The 23,019-nt window shown below is 36.0% G+C and overlaps 1 protein-coding gene across 6 annotated transcripts in view; it reads right to left on the reverse strand.

Annotated features, from left to right (window-relative positions):
• LOC18586568 (DAR GTPase 2, mitochondrial-like) overlaps positions 1-23,019 on the reverse strand; it is a 32,151-nt gene that overhangs the window by 365 nt on the left and 8,767 nt on the right. Inside the window, exons 1-9 of one of the 6 annotated variants that reach the window (XM_088802792.1) lie at positions 3,487-3,641; positions 3,311-3,338; positions 2,524-2,983; positions 2,331-2,441; positions 2,152-2,229; positions 1,889-2,042; positions 1,654-1,724; positions 1,430-1,580; positions 1,086-1,291 (exon numbers count right to left, since the gene is read on the reverse strand). In XM_088802792.1, coding sequence (XP_088658918.1) covers positions 1,086-1,291; positions 1,430-1,580; positions 1,654-1,724; positions 1,889-2,042; positions 2,152-2,229; positions 2,331-2,441; positions 2,524-2,694 — 942 coding nt within the window. In that variant the 5' untranslated portion in view covers positions 2,695-2,983; positions 3,311-3,338; positions 3,487-3,641. Of the gene's footprint in view, positions 1-2; positions 264-1,085; positions 1,292-1,429; positions 1,581-1,653; positions 1,725-1,888; positions 2,043-2,151; positions 2,230-2,330; positions 2,442-2,523; positions 2,984-3,270; positions 3,651-23,019 lie in introns of those variants that run through there. The other 5 variants (XM_088802795.1, XM_088802791.1, XM_088802794.1 and 2 more) reach the window with 5 other exon arrangements.

The following is a 23,019-nucleotide window of genomic DNA, read 5'->3' on the forward strand; positions in this document are numbered from 1 at the left end:
TGAATAGTCATCAACATCTTTTTCTGTGTTTGGGAAGTCAGAGAGAGGTCACTAATCGTACAAAAAAGAATAACTTCCATTTTTCTTGTTTAAATTTAAAAATTCCTAAATTTATATATTTATTAACTACTTTATTAGTGCACAGAAAATGCCTCATATCAATCCAAGCACCACTTGATCACTGAGCAAGCCTCATGACAAGTAAGACCCGAGCCAAGCTCTGGGTTCTTGTTCATTATCAGAGCTCTCCATGAGCATGAGTGCTGCATTGTAGAAATAAATTTGGACACTTCATAAACCTAAACACAAATTAAATTTAACAACCATACATTTAGTGTCACTACATTTACTAAGCAAGAAATTTTGTGTCCCTCAAGTAGGCATAAGCATAGGTTCTATCTATTTATAAAATAAATAGCCAAAAGATTTTATTTCCAATTAGAAGCTTTTCACAACATACATGAGGCAATTGTTATAAGGGAAAAACAGCAAAGAGGCAGAGAAGAAAATTTTCAAAACAAATATTTGAGAAAGAGCTAAATGACCCACAAATATGAATAAGCCTGAAAGCACCTAAAAAATAGATCTAGAGGAAGATTCTACCAGAAATTTTTTCAATGTAGCTTACTCCATTGGTCTTGTAGAAAAGTGAAAGAGTTTATCACAATTTTTACTGTTAAAATAGTTTTGTAAGTTATATAAGGGCTTAAATAGTAAAAAAATCTCTAAACTAAATTCATTTATGCAAGAAAGCCCCAATTTATTATTGTACCCAAAAAAACCGCTTATCATTTTATTTGTTTCCACACAAACCCTTAACCATGATGGAAAATTAATAGCAGTCAGACTCAATGTCAGCTGGCATTTCTATCCGTGTCAACTGCTATGTGGCAACATGGACAAAAAATGCCAACTGGCATTAAGTCTGATGTCAGTTAATTTTCCATTAGAATTAAAAGCTTGAGCATATACAAAACAAAGGATAAAAACTTCTTAGGAAAAATAAAAGAATAACGACTTTCTCACATAAATGGATATAATTCAAAGGCTTTTTTTGTATTGAAGCCTAATATAAGGGCCCGTACCTGCGTGTGATCCATTAGATATTGCCTTCTCTGTCTCATCTCCAGCTTAGAGCTACTTGAATGCTCTTCTTTGTGCTCTAAAACTGACACCTTACCCCAATTGGTTGATAATTTTGCCCACTTTGTATACTGGTCACTTAAGTTGGGAATAGCCAAAAAATATTGAGCAAGGTCCTTTAGCCCAATCAAACTGTCTCTAATTGCTCCTGCACATGCAAAAAGAAAACCTGAACTAAAGACAACCTGCTGGATTAAGCAGAGAAGATACTTCAGCTTGACATAGTTGAACTATTACAATTAATTCATAACACAGAAAGAGGGACAAAACGTCATTATCACCCCACCTGTTAATGCTAGCTTGGAGCAGCGCTCTGCATCATGAATGGTAGGAGGCAAAATACCAGGAGTATCCAACAAATAGATATTGGGATGGCTACCAATCTGGGCAGAAGAGTTTAAGTATGAACCACAACATATGCTGCTACAAACACAACTCTGATAGAGTAAAATTAATCTTGGCTAAATAAAAAAAATAAAAAAGACCCTTATGACATTGTCACATACATACCTTCAAGCTGCTGATATCTTTTGTCTCTCCAGGCTGAGGACTCACCAAAGCATGCTTCAATTTACCTTTCTCTAAGAGAAAGAACACGGCATAATTTAGATTTCACCTAGAGGTCATTTAAGCAGGAGAGAAACAACAGAGAAAATTAAATAAGTTAATAAAATTAGCACCCGCAATCACTACACTCCAACAACAAAACAATGTTGGGCCAGAGGATTTGAGAAGGTTAAAGCACCTGCAGCAGTAATCCTCCCAATCTGATGCCAAGAATTAGCAAGTGCTGATTTACCAACATTAGGAATCCCAACTAGCATTACTGTTATGGCGTCACTAAAACGATGATCAGCTTTGTTCAGTTCCCTAACTTGAGCTTGTATAAAGTTAAGCAACTGTAAAAAATGAAGTATTTCAATTGTTAGTATATCTTAACAAGACATAAGGTTACTTTAAGACTTCCTAAGAAGAGATCTAAGCAGGTAGATAGGAGAGTTAAGATACCCCTTTGACACTGTCCTTGTTATGGGAATTGACTCCATAAGAAATGCACTTTTGTTGCTCAAAAAACCTCATCCATTCCTGAAAATTAAAGCAGAACCTCTTAAAACAAATAAAGTCAAATAGGATTGGTAGGCAACACAAGAAACAGTGACGACGGGGATTTTTAATGGAATAAGAACCTTTATTTGGGTTGGGTTTGTGAGGTCCATCTTATTCATGACAACAATTCGCTTCGAAGGAGGACGAGGAGGAACGATTCTCAACAGCTCATACTCAGACGATAAGGGAATCTAAGAGCTTAAAGCAGTCAACAAATTGGTTGAGAAATTTAACTGTACAGAAAAAGCATAAAGACAAATAAAAAAATTATACCCTGGCATCTCTGATCTCAACAATGAGATCGACCAATGAAAGCCGTTGAGCAATGGCACATGTGGCCACAGCCATGTGGGGGCCGTACCATCCTCTGTTTGAGCTTGCTGCTTTCTTCACTACACTCCCTATTTCCCTCGCTAATTTACTTGCGATACTACCCGATGCCATTACAGAACTTCAAAACCCTTTTCATTGTGCTTCATTCTTAACCCACGCAGGAAAATGAACAGAAACAAAAACACCCCAACCGCCAAAAAACAATGCAAATGTAGTATGGAATTATAATAAAGTGTACAAATTAGTATGAAAAAAAAAAACATAATTTACACCCTATATTTTCAAATCAGATATCATCATCTTCATATCTACAACAAGGTGGCAGTTACAGTGGTTATGAAAGGCATAGGGTTACATGAAGGAGGAATTTGATGGGGTTGCTATGAATGAGGGAGTTTATCTGCAAAATGCAGAAACAGAAGCTCCTTAAAATCCACTCTATATACCTTTACTTTCATACTAAATAAAATGCACACATTGAATCAAAATATAATAAAGATATTCATCAAATATGCCCAACTAAGCAGCAGAGAGTTACAAAAAATGTCTACATTAAACCATCTAATGAACCAGGTCAAAAGGAAAAGAAAATTTTTAAAAAATATATATAGATTTTATAGTAACTCAAAGGAAAGGAAAAGAAAACAAAATAAATAGATAAATTAAGAACAAAGCCTGTTTGGTTACCAAGAAAATTGAAACAAAAATGAGAGAAATAGTAAAATACCCATCACAAAATACTCTTGCTTCAAAATCTGCAAAAGATATAATTTACATTAACACGTGGTTATAACTAGAAGATTCAAAACACAAGCCAAGAAATTTGAAATACAATTAGATAATCGAGATATTTAAACAGGAATAGAAAATTAAAAAAAAATACAAGATGAACCGAGAGATAACTTCCGTTTGGTTACTGGGAAATTTGAACGAAAACTGAAATGAGTTCCATTCGCTGCTGAGAAAAAAACAAAAATTGATCCAGGTCTACAAAGTTTGATCGATCGATTGGTAGATGGAGGTGTTATGGTTGCAGTGAAGAGCCGTTTCAAAAATTTTGGCATTTTAAGTTTAAGCACGTGTCCTTTTAACCGTATCAAATTAAACCCCTCGAAGTCTTATCTTTCACTGTAGAAGCCCTTATTTGAACGGAATCGGTCACGTGACTTGGACTTCCGTTAACTCCTTAACACGCTGGCATTCATTAGTCATGTAGATGGCATGCGTTTATTAGCTGACGTGTGCAAAACTATGCATATAATTAAGGGGAAAATAGAAAAATTAAGGATCTATGGACGTAAAATATTTTTTGAAAAATATTTTCAAGACTTTTACTTGTTTGAAAGATAAAAAATTATTTTATATGTAAAAAATTTTATACGTCAATAAAAAAAAACCTATTAACCACATAAAATGTCTTACGCTTTAAAAAACATTAAGACATTTTTCAAAGAACTGAAAAAACACTTTTATATTAAATCTAGTAGTATAATTTTGATAAATATTAATATTTAACTTAAAATATTAAAAAATATTAATATTTAATTTAAAATATTAAAAAATATTAGTATTTAGTTAAAATTTTTAACTTAAAATAATAATATTTAAATTATTCAATACTATTAAAATATTTAAAAAATATTTTTTTAATAAAATCATTCAATGAAATTAAAATTTTTTTTTATAAATTGAATAAATCTGACTAATAATTATAGTAAAAAATATTTCAATGATAATCACTTAATGAATACACATTTATAAATATAAGTTTTGGATGTTGATAAATATTGATATTATTAAAGTGTTATGGTAAAAAAAATGATAAGATGAAAGATTTTTTAAAAATTAGAGTTTACATATGTCATTAAATGCTTTGAAAAATATTATTATTTATTTTGTCAATTTTCATTTCCATTCTTAATTGTAATCCAAAATTAGTGAAAACCAAATGCACATTTTTTTTATAATCAACTCTTATTTATCACCCAACTAACTCCACTAGTGAAAGTGGAAAATAGTTTTCACAGAATGATGCAAACAATAGAAAATGTTTTCAACAGTTTATTCAAATAATAAAAAATATTAAATTTTCTTGCAAATTTACACAGAAAAAATTTTCCTTCAACAAGTTATTTTCCTGTTATCAAACAAACCTTAATTTAATTTTTAAAAAAATACTATTTTTGTTTGAGCTTTGTCATTTTTCCTCAATTTTCTTTTACATTTTCCGGTGGGGTAATAATGACTCTTTGTCCCTCTTTCAGTGCCATGAATTAATTGTGATAGTTCAACTGTATCAAAGCTTAAATATCTCCTCTGCTTAATCCAGCAGGTTGTCTTTAGTTCAAGTTTTCTTCTAGCATGTGCAGGAGCAATTAGGGACAGTTTGATTGGGCTAAAGGAGCTTGCTCAAGTTCTAGCAATGTCCTAGGATATACAGTTCAATATTTTAAGATTAATACTTTTTTATACATTAGCGATAGAATTTACATTAAAATTTCACAAGCGTGTTTATATGCTCAAGATATATATTAAATCAAGTATGATAACTACCTAATTTGAAATTTATTTTTTTTAATTATCACAATTAAATAGACATATAACAAGTGTGTGCATATATATATATATATATATATACACACACCAAGTTACTTTTAAAATATTTTAAAATCATATCAAAACATTTGTTTCAATGATAAGTGAATGTATAATATACTTTTACTCAACAAATTTAATTTAAATTTCTCTTTCTTAAATAAATAAAAAAAGAAAATTTTTCAGAGCCAACATACGTATTAGATAATAATATGCCATCAAATTTTAAACACTTTCATAAAACTTACAACTTTTAAGTTAGGAAGTGTTAACCCTATAAAAATTTATGATAATTGAATCATGAGCTTAACGTATCTGATCATTATGTTAATCTTCTTCTATTTACGTCCACGTCACTTCCTTTCTTCATAATAAATCCACCAACAATCTTCAGCCAATCAGATTAATGCAAATACCCCATGAAAACAAGAATGGAAAACCAAAAGAGAATGTAATTTAGTAAATTCAGTCAAGCATCATCCTCAAAGTCCTATAGCATAAAAACTGGCTCCAAAAACTGTAATTTACTTTACCAAAAACTAACGTTCTGACAAGGCAATTAGCCCATATCTTAGAAGAAACAAATGTCGTATATGCAGTAACGTGCACACTGAGTAACAAGTACATAACAAAAAATTGAGCCCTCCCTCACAAAAACTAGATATCAGATTTACTAACATTTTATATGTCACTATTCTGGATGTCTATCAACAATACAAGTATATATAGCCAAATATTCTTGACTATATTTGAATTTTCTTTTTTCCACTTCTAAAACTACTGCTCACGTTGTTTCCTAAAGGTTTTTTTCACATTGCTTGCAAGAGTCTACTGATGTTTGGAAGGAACAACGTTGGCCTTTCCTGCTCATGGGCAGTAAGTTTTGCACACTCAAGGTACTTTTCATCATATTTATGTTGTGCCTTCAAAAATCAGTTTCCTGTTTTGTACATGGTGATTTTACCATATTAATTAATGAAGGAGGAACCCCAGTTTTTGGTAGACAATATATGTTTCTAAACTGAACATATGTGTCATTTACAGAAACTCTGAAGTAATCGTGCTAAGAATACGGTTGTAAGTTGTAAAATGCAGAGATAGATTGTGGCTGTAGTTTCTATGTATAGCTTTTGAATGAATTAGTTGATCTTTTAACTTGTGAGATTTTTGTTTCTTGCTTTTCTTCTCCGTATTAAAGTGTTTGCCGCAGTGCAAGAGGTTTGAAAGCCTGTATGTGTTTTACATAATCATTTAGTGTGCAAGTAAGATGCCATATGCATAATGGGTACAATAATTGAATTAGTCTTGTACTAGAATAGCTAAAAATTAGATTCAACTGATGGAGGTAGATGTAGTTTTTTTTGAAAAATGAATTTTATTCCATAAAAGCTGTACTGCCATGAGGAGTCTCAAAATTGAAAACTCCTGTTAGCATAACAGTATCTTGGAAATATCCTGTCCTGTACAATTACAAAAGTAGTAGCATCTCGTAGAGTACTTATCAGTATTTCAACTCACACATTCTCACATACATGTACTATTCTGAGACAAAAGCCCGTACTCAAAATCAAAATCTAGCAAAATTCAAGCAGAGTGAAGGCCGAGGATAGACGTCTACGACCTAGACCAAAACATTCCCCATTCGAATATAGGAATTATTCTAGTCGAAACACCGCGAGTCTATCATGGTAGGCAACACATAAGCCGCACCACCAAGCCTTCAACAGCAGATAACCCTATTACTTCCTTGATATTCTGCCCTTCTGCATCCCATAAACAGCCATGGACCTGATTTCTTGCAATCTTCCAAAGTTCCTCCACCACATTTCTAGTCCAATTCAACTGAACAGGGGATCTCTGATCACTTAAGCTCTTTTCCTTCTTTTTTTTTTTTTTTACCAAACCAGGGAAGCAAGGCAAAAACATAGGCCCCCGTTTCCAGTGGAAAACTTCTTAGCAAAACCAGCACACCAACCAATCAAGAACCACAATCTCCGCTTCTTTCATTCATTTATCAAACTCCCATACCTGCACACATCAGCTACTAAACTCCAACTCTTCACTTCTCAGCCATCATGTTAGTCTTTGATCATCAAAAATCTCTCTAGCTCACTATTCTTGATAACAGTTGCCTCTCACAGCTTATTTGAAGTTCAACATCTCGGATCAAATCCCCCATAAACTCAAGGCACACCATCCAAAGCAAACCGTGAGACTCAAGCAGGGGAACCACCATACTTGATGGCTCAACCCTTGTCTTAGGCTACTCAAAATGAACTAGCTTGATTCTCTCAGTAAACACAAAAAACATTAGAAACACAATCACTTTATGAGATTGGTACAGACAAAGATACGTTCTCATATATCCCCATCCGTCCCACCTCTCTTTTGATGAACTTTTTCTCTTTTCTTTTCTTTCTTTTTTTCTCTTTCTCTTTTTTTTTTCATTTTTCCTTTTCCTTTTCTATTATTTTTCTCTTCTTCTTTTTTTTCCTTTCCTTTTTCCACTTTCTTTCCTTCAATTTGGTCATAACAGATTTTCGTAACCCTATCCCTCTATCTTCTTGTTGACACAGTGTTTAAAAACCTTAAAACGTCTACCTTACTCTCAATCTCCCCCTCTAGAAACCTAAGACCAAAATCTAAACAAATTCCAATAACTAACTAATCCCACCTAGATAGAATCAAAATATGAAAACACTATCTCCAAAGCAGTAACATTTCTCCTAATCCCTCTCTCCCTATTTCCCCACAGCGACAAATCAAAGGACTCTTATTTCCTTTCAAGACCTTGTAAGAACCCTCCATGATACGCAGACACGCACAAACCCAAGTGGGAGGGAAATCAACCCCAAAAAACCACTCACTATCCCTACCAACAGACTCTCCCACAATGAACTCAACCCTCACCCTCCCTCGCCCCCAAACTTTTGAGAAAAAAGGAGACCTTTTTAACTTTACCCTGAGCCAATTGCAACTTCTCCTTTTCTCTCTCTTTTTACTTATTTATTTTATTTTTTCGCATCTTTATCCTTTCCTTCTTTTTCCATTTTTCCTTTCCTCTCTCTTCTTTCCTCTTTTTTCTTTTTTTTTTCTTTATTATTTTTACCACTATATTGTCTTTTTTCCAAGCTCTTTTCTTTTTTTTTTCTCTCAAGCTCTTACGCCACACTATTCCATGGGATCCATTACCAAAACTGGAAAACTCTCCTAGTACCTGCCTCCAAATGATAAGCCTCCTTTTCCCAAGACTGGCTCCAGATGAAAAATCTCCTCTACTCTGCCAAAGAAAAAGTTGGCTCCTTTCTTCCTTTCCAACTACTTTATTCATAGCAGGCCAGCATCTCCTCTTCCCTCATAACTCCTGACTTTGCCAACTCATTGACCATACTGTTACTTTCCCTGCTGATTTTAATGACTTTGAACTCACCAATTTTTTTCTTAATCCCTTCCAAAATCAACAACTCCCTTCTTAAATTCCATGGCACTTTTTTAGGGTTGTGGAACCAACTCACTGCATTACTTAAATCGCTCTCCACTATTAACGAGTGACTCCTCACTCATCTAAAAGCCCCAAAAATCTTGAAGGCCTCTCTAATTGCTAGAACCTCAGCTGTGTTTGCATCCGTTATTCCAATAGATTTCGAGAACATCACTTTAATAGCCCCCCCTTCATCCCTTAGGACCCCTTCTATAGCTGCTTGCCCCGACGTACCCCTTGCCGCATCATCAACATTAAATTTGAGGAACTCCTTCTCTAGCTGTTGCCACTTCATTTTTTCTTTCTTGTTCTGATTTCTAGTTCTAGCTTTATCAAGATCAAAGTTCCTAGGTGATTCAACTGTTTAATGGCATTCATTTGGCCATCTAGCTTTTGCCCACCACGCGACTCTAGTTATTACCAAGTTTAAACATTGCTCTGCATCTCAAACCTTAACTTGGAAGACTATTTCATTTCTCATTAACCAAATAGTCCAAATAATGGCGAAAAAAGCTAGATTCTAGGTTTTCTTATCCTCAGATATGATTAGCTCACTCCAGCCAAGGAAGAAGAAATACGTCTTATAGTGTATTGCCCATTGTATACCCCATCTCCGCCCCCATCCAGTCCATATTTTTCAACTTTCTTTGCATTCAAAGAAGAGATGATCAATTGTTTCCTCCCTCTCTCGGCACAGCATACAAAGAGCTAAGTTTTCTCTCAATAACCCTCTCTTCACCAGTTTCGCTTTCACCGCTACCCTGCCCCTGATTACCCTCAAACAGAAGATTTTAACTTTCAAAGGAGCAGCTCCAGACCATACCTTTTTCCAGATATCATTTGAGGTAGATGTAGTTAACTCTTTTAATTAATTAACAATCTTTGTTTTGGCATCTAGAAGATAGAGCCATGAGATTGGTATTACACAAAATAGAGTTTGATTCCCTACTTTGACAACTTTCTAATTTTTGTCGTTTTAAAATTGATTATAAATATATTAGGATAATTCCAATTTCCAAACCTTTTTTTTTGGAAGTAAAAATGCTGAAATAAGGTTTCAAAATTACGAGGAAGATGTTAATGAGTGGTTATGAAAAGGGAAATTAACAAGTGTCTTAGTTGGTAGGGAAAGTTAAAGTTTTCCCAAGCACAAAATGAAAAAGTGAAAGCTCTATGAAAAATTAGATGCATTTCGACAAGACAACAATTAAACAAGAAACAAGGCAGAAGATAAGGCAAACATTTCAACAGAAATAAGAGGCAGCGTGGGTCGCACTTACACTTCAGATTGAACAGCAAGGCAGCAAGAGGAAGCGTGGGTCAGCCAGCACACCGAAAGTCACCAAGATTCACCAGAGGACAGTAAGGGGCAACAAGGATTTGTGAGCGACAAGGTTTTGCGAGCAGAGGGATTCTGAAAAATTGAAAATTTGGGGAAAATGGTGCTACAAGGCTTGGTTAATTAGGATTTGTTTCTGCTTTAAATTAAAAAAAAAAGGAGTTTTGGATTTCAAACCAAGAAATTGTTGGCAGAGTTGGTAAAAGTTTGGTGTATTTTCATCCACAATATATGAGATAGAGACATACTGTTAACAAAATTATATATATATATATATATATATATTATTTTATATTTTAAAAAAATTAAAATAAGTTGTTATATTTTTGTTGTATTTAATTAAATTTTTATATTTTTATTTTGAATCAAATAAATTTTATATTTTTATTTTAAGTTAAAAAAATTTAATTAATTTAATTAAAATATTATTTATTATTTTATATTGCGTAACGTTAACGTAGTATGTTAATATATTATAATTGATAATAATGTAACATGCAGATATATTATAATTACTAATAATGTAACATACTAATTTGTTATGAGAACATGACCATGTGATTTTTTCATCCTCCACATCAAGGTCATATTAGTGTCATGCGGACATAAAATGATAAAAGATATTTTAACGAATAGCAATTAATCAATAATTAGTTATAAAGATTTATTTAACCTAAAATAAAAATATTGAGGCTTTATTGAACACAATAAAAGAATAAGGACTTATTTGAATTTTCTTGAAAAAGAGTTTATTTGAACATTATGCCTTTTATATTATATTAATTATTAAACCATTAATAATAATAATAATAATAATAATAATATAGTTTAATATTCTTATAATAAGCTGTACAATACAAATTATGAATACTATATATCATAATTTATATATATAAAATACTATTTATAGATAATTATAATATATTATATATTAATGTATAATATAAAATCTGTAATATATTATTTTATTGGTTATATAATATATAGTTTATGACTTATTATTTATTAAATATATTATTTTGTAAAATATAACTGGCTTAATTATATATCAATATTTTTAAATATACTTCTACTTCGGAGCTTGCTGGGACTAGGACAGCGCTGCAGCGCTTTCCCAGTCCAAATCAAGCTTCCAAGGTAGAAGTTTGGGTGCTACAACGCTAGAAGCATAGCGCTGCAGTGTTGTCCCAATCCCAACAAGCTCATGCGAAACAAACAACAACCCCAAAGAACACCTTAAACTGGTAAGTCTAAAAATCTTAAAAATTACTACGTGAGCAGATGGTTGTTTCATACAAAAAAAAAAAAAGATGGACATCCCTAATCTAAAAATTGCAGCACCAATGTCGTAACGTGCGGGTCTGGGAACCCGACCGCTAGACAGGATATGTGAAAACTCACTAAAAAATTAAACTAGGAGTCACCACCAATCTTTTTTACTAGGTGCGATTGGCCACCTATTGACTCGATTCTAATCGATGAAAACTTAAATTAATTTTAAGCCCACCGAAAAGAACCTTAAACTGGTCTACAGTTTTCTGGATCAAGGCTCGGGAGTACGGTTACGCCCGAAGAAGGATTAGCACCCCCGGGAAGCCCGTTCCATGAACGGTACCATTCTTAGATTATCCTATTAGGCTTTAATTTTTAAATTAGCTATATTTCCTTAGTTATTAATCACTTATTTTTATCTCCCATTTGACCTAAAATGGGATGCAAATGCGAGGCAAGATGCATGGCATGAAAAAGATGCCAGACGAATAACTTTTTATTGAAGATATTTTCTCGAATCCGCTCATCATACTAGTGAGACTCGGGGTATTCTCTCACCTAGGGAATTATCTGAGAAATTCGCTTTCGCAAATTTGACGAATAATTCCCATCATCGGAGTTATCGTACGTTTTTTTTTAAAATAATATTTTCGTGCATAATGAACCTAATTCGGGCGAAAACCTTTTATTAAAGATGTCTCTCGAGCCCTCCCATCATACTGGTGGGACCTGGGGACACCTTCTTACCTAATAAACTTTTCGAGGAATACCCGCATTCGCAAGATCCTCGGAAGATCCCATCATCGGGGCTTAAACTTGAAAATGGAAATATTTATATGCAATTATATGTATGATGCAATATATATATGCTATGCTAATGCAATTATCTATATTTTTTAGTTATTATTAATTAATTATTTTTTTATTTTATTATATTTTTTATTATTTTCTATTTCATTTCTAATTACTATTTTTTTACACCTTACATTTTTTATTCTAAGTTACCCTTATATTTTCCTTTTATAATGAGATAAATTGTTATGATTCCATTTAATGCTTAATTTTAAATTAGTTGTTATCTTAGATTTTTTATTATTATTTATTTTTTGTTATTTATTTTTTATTTTTTTGTCGTGTGTATTGCACTTTTACAAATTTATTATTTACCAAATATATTTGAATTATTATTATTATTATTTATTTTTTTCCTTTTTTTATCTATTATTTACCTATTTATTATTATATATATTTTTGAATGATTTTTGTGTTGTTAAATTTTATTTATAAAAATTTCGGGATCTTGAAATCGAGACCCTCCCATCGTTCTGGTGAGGTCCTAATTCGGATTCCGAACCTAGGAAAAATCGTCCCGACCGATCGTCCCATCATCGGTACTATCTAAATAATAAGTCATTATTTTGATTAGTGACCTTGAATTAAACTAAAAGCAAGCCTTTTTAAAATTTAGAGACCTAAATTAGAATTAATACTAAAAATAAATGGCCCAATAAATATAATAGGCAAATAACCCAAAAACTAAATTAATGAAAATTAAATGGCCCAATGAACAATAAATCAATAAAACAATAGCAATCCAAACAGTAAGGTCCAAAAGAGTCCATACCGAATTTGGACTATTGAAGCCCAACGTCCAAGGAAACCAATGACCTCTCTTGGGTTTGGGTCGGCCCACTTTAGCAGTCTCCTTCAAAGATCAAAACTCTACCGTTTCGAACGGTTGGGAAATGTTTTTTTTTTTTGAATTCTCCCAAAACTACGCCGTTTTACCACAAAGCCTTAAGTATAAAACCATTCTTTTCCTCATCTCTTCTTCATTTCCTCCACTGTTTTCTCTCTCTAGAAATAAATCTCTCTACCTTCTCTCTAAGATCTCACCAGCTAAATGGCAGCAACCCAAGCAACAAATCCAGCACCGGTTTCTCTCTCTCCCTCTACGCACGCTAACCGGTGGCAACCCAAGCCCCAGATCCGACGTCGGCTTCTCTCTCTCTCTACCCACGCTAACCGGCGGTAAGCCAAACACCAGATCTAGCATCGACTTCTCTCTCTCTCTTTCTCTCTCTCAACCCACGCTAACCGACGGCAACCCAAGCACCAGATCCAGCTCCGGTCGGGCTTCCTCTCTCTCACTCTTCTCCTACCAGCGCAAACCCGAGCCCCTTTTCACTCTCTCTCTCTCAACCCACGCTAACCGACGGCAACCCAAGCACCAGATCCAGCGTCGGTCGGGCTTCCTCTCTCTCACTTTTCTCTTGTCGGCATAAACCCGAGCCCCTTTTCACTCTCTCTCTCTACCGATCCGCTTTCCCCTCCTCTCATTACGCATTTTTTGATTTTTTGGTATCTTTCTTTGATGTATCTTTCTTGGTTTTTTTTTTTTTTTGTGGATTGTTGTGGCTGCTAGAGACTTAGGAATTTTTGGTTATGCTTGTTTTCTTTTGCTTGCAGGATCCCCCCGAATGCTATAGTGCCCCCTCCCCTTTATACCTGGTTCCTGCTCTGGAGGGGGCACGCTCCACTACGTTGTTCTTGGGCACTGGGGGTGCATTCGCACCTTGCCAGTCGTACCTTTCTCCACCTTTTTTCATTCTTTCTTTATTTTTATTTTTAATTCATTTTTTGCTTATGATTTTTATTTATGATTTTTAGTGTCTATAACTGCCCCTTTTTGCGCATTTTGAAAATTCGAAATAGTGCAAAGACATAGACACCGTATTTGACTAAATTCTTTAATTCTCTTACCAAATTTTTCTTTTTTAAAATGAATTCCTCAAAACTGAGGCAATGCGACCTTTAAAAATGAACTCCTCACATCTGAGGCACTGAGACTTTAAAAATGAACTCCTCAAAACTGAGGCAACGAGACTTCAAAAATGAACTCCTCAAAACTGAGGCAACGAGACTTTAAAAATGAACTCCTCAAAACTGAGGCAACGAGACTTTAAAAATGAACTCCTCAAAGTTGAGGCACCAAGACTTTAAAAATGAACTCCTCAAAACTGAGGCAACGAGAACTTTTACAAATGAGCTCCTCAAAGTTGAGGCAACGTTCCTTTAAAAATGAATTCCTCAAAATTGAGGCAACGAAACCTTTTTCTTTTTTTTGAAATGGTGAAAAATAATCAATTTCTCATCTGAAATTCATATGATTTTAAAGATGAATTTCCCTCTTTTTCAATTGTTTTAAAATTTTGAACATGGCAATTCATCTTCATCAGTTTCTTTTTTTTTGGGTGTTTTAGAGCTTTCTCTTTGATCAATGGGGATGAATCGATCATGCTTCCAATCTCTCTTCTTCCCCAATTCATTACTCATAACTGTTTTCTTCCTCTATCATATGCATGGTCCAATCATTCTTCACATTTTTACTGTGCTCCATTCTATTGTTATTTCCATTTCTTTCTATTGTTATTTCCATTTCTTTCTTTCTTTTCTTAGTCTTTTCTCTTTTCTTTTCTTACATTACCAGACTCCATTTCATTCCCTGTCAATTACGATCATTTTTCAAAATATTGCAAACATTTCTTACTTTATCATGCTCTTTATTAAGTATCATTCCAATTTTATGACAAATGCAATGCAATGTACTCATATCTCCTCTCTTGGTAGGATGGAAATGATGGCATTGTTGGGAGCAGAAAGACTACTTTTCATTAGAAAAAAGGGGAGTTTCTATAATCAAGCATAATGACAAGGAATAAGGGAAAATTGATTAATACAAAAAGGATACAGTTCTTTCTTAATGACTGTTTTGATAGATATTAACAGTAGTCTTGAAATTTTATCCTGAAATAGGCACATTTGTCAGCTTTCTTGTCTTTTGTATGAACATCTCGGATCATGATCTTCACCCTTTATGTGTTAAGCTTTTGTAGTACTTGGACCTCATTCGTGTCTAGACCGCCCTTTCGGGTTTTCCCCTTAAACACATCTCCCAGATTCAAGCCGTCTTTTCAGGTTTTCAACTTAATTTTTTTTATGCAAAATATTTCTTGACAGCATCGGCATTCACCTGGTTGGAAAACTCCCTTCCGTCCATCTTCGCCAAAATTAGTGCTCCTCCTGAAAAAGCTTTCTTCACCACAAATGGTCCTTCCCAATTCGGTGTCCATTTCCCGCGAGGATCATGCTGGTTCGGGAGAATTTTTTTCAATACTAATTCTCCTTATCGGAACTGTCGAGGATGTGCCTTCTTGCCATATGCCCTCACCATTCTCTTTTGATATAACTGCCCATGGCAAAATGCCGTTAATCTTTTTTCTTCTATGAGATTCAATTGCTCATAACGAGCATTAACCCATTCGGCTTCTTCCAACTGTACTTTTTTAAGGACCCGAAAGGAAGGGATTTCTACTTCAATTGGCAAAACTGCTTCCATCCCATACACCAAAGAGAACGGTGTAGCTCCCGTGGAAGTTCGGACTGTTGTGCGATAAGCATGCAAAGCAAAAGTTAACTTCTCATGCCAATCTTTGTATACATCTGTCATCTTTTCAATTATCCTTTTGATGTTCTTGTTGGCTGCTTCTACTGCTTCATTCATCTTTGGGCGATAAGGCGTTGAATTGTGATGCTTGATCTTGAACTTGGCACAAACCTCTTTCATCATCGAACCATTGAGGTTACTAGCGTTATTTGTGATGATCCTTTCCGGGAGACCATAGCTGCATATTATTTCTTTTTGGATGAACTTACATACCACTTTCTAGGTCACATTGGCATAAGATGCTGCTTCTACCCACTTAGTGAAGTAGTCAATTGCCACCAGAATAAATCGATGCCCATTTGATGCTTTCGGGGTTATCAACCCAATCACATCCATGCCCCACATTGAGAATAGCCATGGTGATGTCAATACATGCAGTGAATTAATAGGGGTGTGGATTCTGTCCGCATATATCTGACACTTGTGACACTTTCGAGTGAAATCTATACAATCTGTTTCCAACGTGAGCCAATAATATCATGCTCTCATGACCTGTCTTCCCAACTTATGTCCACTTGCATGTGCTCCACAAATTCCTTCGTGAACTTCCTCAACTATTCTCCGAGCTTCGGCTGAATCCACGTATCTCAAAAGCGTTTGATCCCTACTTCTCTTGTATAAGATGTTCCCATCCAAGAAGAAATTCATTGCCAACCTTCTAATTGTTTTCTTATCATTTTCTGAGCTTTAATCCGGGTACTGCTGAAACTTGAGATAATGCACAATATCATGGTACCACGGTTTCCCATCTATTTCTTCTTCTACACTGGAGTAGTGTGCGGGGCACTCTCGAAGATTAATCATGATGGGTTGAATCTTGACATTGGTACCAACTTTGAACATTACCGCCAGCGTGGCTAATGCATCGGCCATTTGGTTCTCCTCTCGGGGCAAATGGGTGAAGTAAATTTTATCAAAATTTTCAATCAGCTTTGAAACATACTTGTGATATCGGACTAACTTCGAGTCACGTGTCTTCCATTCTCCTCGCAACTGATAAATAACCAAAGCAGAGTCTCCATACACTTCCAAAATGTGAATTTTTCTCTCGATTGCTACCTGAAGACCCATGACACAAGCTTCATATTCAGCCACATTATTGGTGCAATAGAAGTTGACTTTAGCTATGACGGGATAATGATCTCCTTCTGGTGACACTAACACGACCCCTATGCCATGCCCCAAGGCATTCGAAGCTTCGTCGAAAAACATCTTCCAATTCTCTTTCTTGGATTTCTCCTCGCTTGTTTGGCATATTGACATCAAGTCCTCATCCGGAAACTCAAACTCCATTGGTTCATAATCCTTTTCCACCCTTTCTGGGAGAAAATCAGCGATTGCACTTCCTTTGATAGCTTTTTGGGACACATATACAATATCATATTCAGACAATAACACTTGCCATCTTGCCACTCTACCTGATAAGGAAGGTTTCTCGAAGATGTATTTAATAGGATCAAACTTCGCAATGAGCCAAGTGGTATGATATAGCATGTACTGTTTGAGTCGATGCGCCGTCCATGCTAAAGCACAACACATCTTTTCCAACGAGGAGTACTTGGACTCGTATTCAGTGAACTTTTACTCAAGTAGTAAACTGCCCTTTCTTTCTTACCAGTTTCATCATACTGTCCTAACACACATCCCATGGATCCTTTATTTACCGTTAGGTATAAGAGGAGTGGTCTCCCGGCCACAAGTGGTACCAATACTGGCGGACTCAACAAATATTCTTTAACCTTGTCAAAAGCAACTTGGCACTCCTCATTCCACACCCCAGGATTATGTTTACGAAGGAGTTTGAAGATCGGGTCACATTTGAGTGTGAGTTGTGATATGAACCGAGCTATATAATTTAATCTTCCAAAAAATCCTCTAACTTCTTTTTGTGTTTTGGGAAGAGGCAAATCACGGATTGCTTGAACCTTATCCAGGTAAACTTCTATTCCTCTGTCACTAACGATGAAACCCAGTAGCTTTCCTGAAGTGACTCCAAAAGTGCACTTTGTCGGATTTAATCTGAGCTGAAATTTTCGTAACCTCTTGAATAATCTTTCAAGATTGGTTGCATGGTCCTCTGTTTTGCGAGCTTTTACAATCATATCATCCACATACACCTCAACCTCTCTGTGCATCATATCATGGAAGAGAGTCACCATAGCCCGCTGATAAGTTACCCCGACATTCTTTAAACCAAATGGCATTACCTTATAACAAAAGGTCCCCCACATAGTTATAAAGGTAGTTTTCTCTCTATCCTCTGGTGCCATCTTAATTTGGTTATACCCTGAAAAGCCATCCATAAAGGAAAACATGGAATGATGGGCAGTATTGTCAACAAGGGTGTCAATGTGGAGAAGAGGAAAATTATCTTTCGGGATAGCTCTATTCAAGTCTCGATAATCCACAAACATTCTCACTTTCCTGTCTTTCTTAGGTACTGGGACAATATTTGCAACCCATTCAGGGTACTTAGCTACTTCTAAGAATCCTGCATCGAACTGCTTTTTCACCTCTTCTTTAATTTTCAACAGCATTTCAGGTTTCATTCTTCTCAAGTTTTGCTTAATCGGTTTGCATTCGGGTTTCAAAGGCAGTTTATGAGCTACAATGTCTGTATTGAGTCTTGTCATATCTTGATAGGACCATGCAAACACATCTACATATTCATGGAGTGGCTTTATCAGTTTTTCTTTTTCCATTGACACCAATGTCATACCAATTCTAACTTCTTTCTTATTTTCTTCATTTCCCAAATTAATCGTTTCAAGTGTCTCTTGATATGGGACAATTTGTCTCCCTTCCTGTTCTACTAGTCTTAACAAGTTCGGAGTTAAATCATAATCCTCCACGTTTTCTGTATCGTCAAGTTCACTGACACTTGTACCTTTTCCAAAATTAACTTCAAAACCACTATCATTATCATCTTCGCATTCATTATTTGGAATCCTGAAAGGTAAAGAGAATTGAAATATGTAGAGCTATTGTATAGGTAAACAGTTAAAATAAAGGGATGAAATGACAAGAATGGAAATGGTTAATCATGAGAAGAGATATGAGAAATGCACTACGCATGTCAATTTATTAAAATGATAAATGATAAAAAGCCCGATACATAAAATTCCAATGCTTTTGGGCATAAGCACGGATGTTTAGTTTGCATTACTTTGAAATTGAATCACAAGTGACTGGTAAACTCATGGTGGTCCAGCTGCTCAACTTTAGATTCGGTGGCCCGAGGTATGTAGTAGGAATCCCATCCACATTTCCTGACTGTTCTTCACCTTCCTCCGTTGCACATATTGATAAATCAAAAAAAGCTTCCCCTAAAGCGACACTAATTCTCGGCTCCCAACAATGAGTGATTCAAGAAAGATGCAACCTCCAGATCGGAATGTCTCGTAGAGATGAGGATATGTCATTCCTTGGATTTTCAACTCATTCCCCTTAAAGCGAGCCAACCTTTCCTTTCTTCTTTCGGCTATCATTTCTTCTCTTTCCTTTTTAGTTGGCTTATACCCCAAGCCAAACATTTCTTCATTTTTAGTAGCACGTATGGGCATTTTAATGCCTTGTAGTTCTCTTCCCAATCCTACCCTCGCTCGGTATCCTTTCCCTACTATTTGATTGACAGCCATCTTGGTGGTTTTGGAAAGCCTCGGAATAGGCGGTGTGGTTCCTTCTCCAACATATGTGGTGTTAACAAACTCGAAGGATCGGAAGGAACATTTAGGCACTTCTTCTGCCGCTTCCACGTAAGGAGTATCTGTTGGCTTGCTTATGAGTAAGTCCTCTTCCCCGTTAACACAGACAATCTTCCCTTCCACGATGAACTTGACCTTCTGATGAAGAGATGAAGGTATGGCCCCAGCCATATGGATCCAAGGTCTTCCCAACAAATAATTGTATGAAGGAGCGATATCCATAACCTGGAATTCAATGGTAAAGGTACACGGGCTAATTTCTACCGGTATCTCAATGTCGCCTACTACTTCTCTCCTTGTTCCGTCGAAGGCTCTCACAATCATCTGACTCTTTCGCATGTAGGACATGTTGATAGGTAAACGGGCCAAGGTCCTCATGGGCATCACATTTAAGGACGATCCGTTGTCAAGTAGTACCTTTGCGATGGTACAGCCTTTACACTTGGTAGTGATATGCAAGGCTTTATAATTTCCTCTACCTCCAGAAGGGATTTCTTCATCGCTAAAGGATATTATGTTACCCACCGAAAATGTTCCCAACGATGTAGTCTAAATTTTCAACTGAGATATCTTGATCCACATATGCTTGGTTTAGAATCCTCATCAAAGAGTTCCTATGTGGTTCCGAGCTGAAGAGCAAAAATAGTAGTGAAATACGAGTGGGCAACCTATTCAATTGCTCGACCACATTGTACTTACTATGTTTGATGAACTTGAGGAACTCGGCAACTTCTTTTTCAGTCACCAGTCCTTTTGAGCCATCTGTTGATTTCGGAGGTTGCACCTTTTCTTCTCTCGGACTTTGCTCTTTTTCCTTTCCCTTCTCATTCTTGAGATTCTCCAATGCTTTCGGTGAATAGCAATGTCCGCTGCGGGTAATCCCTTCAACACCGGTTATGTTTGCAGCATCATCTTGAGATTCAGCTATCTATTTCTTTGCTTTTGAAACTTGTACACTGCAGTTGTAGTTCCATGGGATAGCTTTATCGTCTTTGTAGGGGAAGGGTTTAGGGACTTCGATGATCATCTTGGCATGGGTTCTATCCTCCACAAACTCTCCTCTTGGTTCATAGAAAATGGTTAAAGGTTTTATCTTCATTGGGTGAGTGGACTCTTTGGATATCATGTTTACTGCTGACTTTGAAGCTTCCATATAAAACTTGATCCTTGATTCGTCCATCATTCTTTGCACTTTCTTTCGGAAAGAACTACAATCTTGGATTAAATGTCCCACACATCCTTTGTGATACAAGCAACATAGTCTTTGGATATCTCCTGAGTCATTTGCATTAGGACATTCCGGCCAAACCTCGAGCATATTGGCTTTTACCAAGGCTTCAAATACTTTCTCCATGGGGGTTTCCACTTCCTGAATGTTCCTTTTAACATACACCTCCATTTCGATTGCATTTACCCCTACCCCAGCATGATTTGGCAGTGGGTTGTTGTTAACATTCTATTTCGGCTTTTTTTCAAAGTTCAGGATTCCTGCCTTGATCAACCCTTGCACCTTATGCTTGAATGCCGTGCAATTCTCGATCGAGTGACCTTCGATTCCATAATGATAATCACAGTGGGCGGAAGTATCATACCATCTCGGGAATGGAGGTTTTAATGGCTCTATGTATAAAGGTGCCACCAGATGGTTTGCCACTAACTGAGTGAAAAGTTCAGCATATGTAATTGGGATTGGGTCAAACTGCACTTACTCTTGCTTGTTCCGCCATCCTTTTGATTCACCGATAGTATGGTTGTTTGAAGGTGTTGTTTGTTGTGTGGTTGAAGCTGTAACAGGTGTGGAAGTAAGTGGGTGAATATTTGTGGGGTAAGGTGTGCGTTGGATGAGAGTATATGGGTACAGGTTAGGAAAGGCATTTGGCATGAGTGGGTATAGGTATGGGCTTTGTGAAGTGTTGTTCACAGCTGGGTAATAGGGGTATGGTGGGTATGGCTGGTAAGGGTTGTATATTCCTCCTTGGTGTTGTCCTGAAATGATGGCTTGGGCTTCTCCCTCTTTCTTCTTGAAAGTTCCCCTTTTCCTCGTTTTACTGTATCACCTCCTTCTATCTTCCCTTGCTTAATGGCAGTTTCTATCATTTCTCCTGAAATCACCATATTAGCAAAGTTCTTTGTGGCACTACCAACCAATCGTTCATAGTAAGGGGCTCGCAAGGTGTTAACAAACATTACAGTGGTCTCTTTCTTAGTCAATGGTGGCTGAACTTGAGAGGCCACATTCCTCCATCTTTGAACGTATTCTTTGAAGCTTTCAGTGGGTTTCTTCTCCATGTTTTGTAAAGAAAGGCGATCCGGAGCCATATCTGTAACATGCTTATATTGAGTTATAAATGCCCGAGCAAGGTCTTTCCACGTGTGGATTCGATTGTGGTCCAACTGGACGTACCACTTTGCTGCAGCACCAGTAAGGCTATCTTGGAAGCAATGTATCAAGAGTTTGTCATCATGAGCATATGCGGCCATCCTTCTACAATACATGGTGATGTGTGTGATTGGGCACTTGGTTCCATCATACTTCTCAAAGTCTAGAACTTTGAACTTTGGGGGTATAACCACATCTGGAACAAGACAGAGCTTAATTGCATCCATAGAACAATACATTCCCATTCCTTCTATCATGCGCAGTCTTTCCTCAAAAAGGTCAAATTTTTGATGGGTATCGGGATTATCTTTCGATTCAACGGATCCACATTTGAGCTTCTTTTGTTCCTTTGGATCATCCAGATCAGGTACAGAGATGGGATCTGAAGGACTTGCCCCTTTAATTGGCCTTTGTTGAGCATAAGTCAGTGGTGGCCCTATTGGCATCCCAAAAAATGGATATTGACCCATTGATGGCATGGGAATAGACGCATTCCTTGTAGGTGGTGGTGTAAATCTTGGTGGATACACAGGGTCTGTATTGATTTCTGTCTGTTGAACGTCTTCTAGTGTACCAGAACTCCTTGCCGCTCTCTTTCTTTTATCTGTAGATATTAACTCCAAAATTTTTGATAACTGACCCATGATTTCTTCTTGCTTCTTCTCAATCTTATCCATCCTCTCTGAATGCTCATCCCCCATGATCTTAGAACGGGCTCTTGTATTGTATCTGTGGAGAATTTGTTTTTCTGAAATTTTGTTCTATTAGTTCAAAGAATAAGTTAGAATTTTATGTTGAGTGCATTATTATTTATTACTTTTATTTAAATCATGCATTATGATGCAAATGAAATGTATTGAAAAGAAGAAATAGGAAAAATATTGGCCATCCAACATTTACCATAAGAAAATTCGCATCCATAAAACTTAAATATCCGATTACATCATTGTCTAAAACCATTACATAATTATCAAAAAGAAAAATCGACTTTGTCATATTGGTCCCTAACCATCCTGAGGTGATCGATCAACCGCTCACTCAATTCATCCTTGGGAAGAATCTCTCGCCTGAGTTCTTCGGTCTTGTCTGCCATCACTCGAGCTTTAAATGCCACTTTTCTCATCTGTCTCAGTATCCATTGCATCTCAGCTTCTTTCC

This window comes from Theobroma cacao, chromosome 10, assembly GCF_053813885.1.
Source record: "Theobroma cacao isolate CCN51 chromosome 10, ASM5381388v1, whole genome shotgun sequence".
NCBI classification, from domain to species: Eukaryota; Viridiplantae; Streptophyta; class Magnoliopsida; order Malvales; family Malvaceae; genus Theobroma; species Theobroma cacao.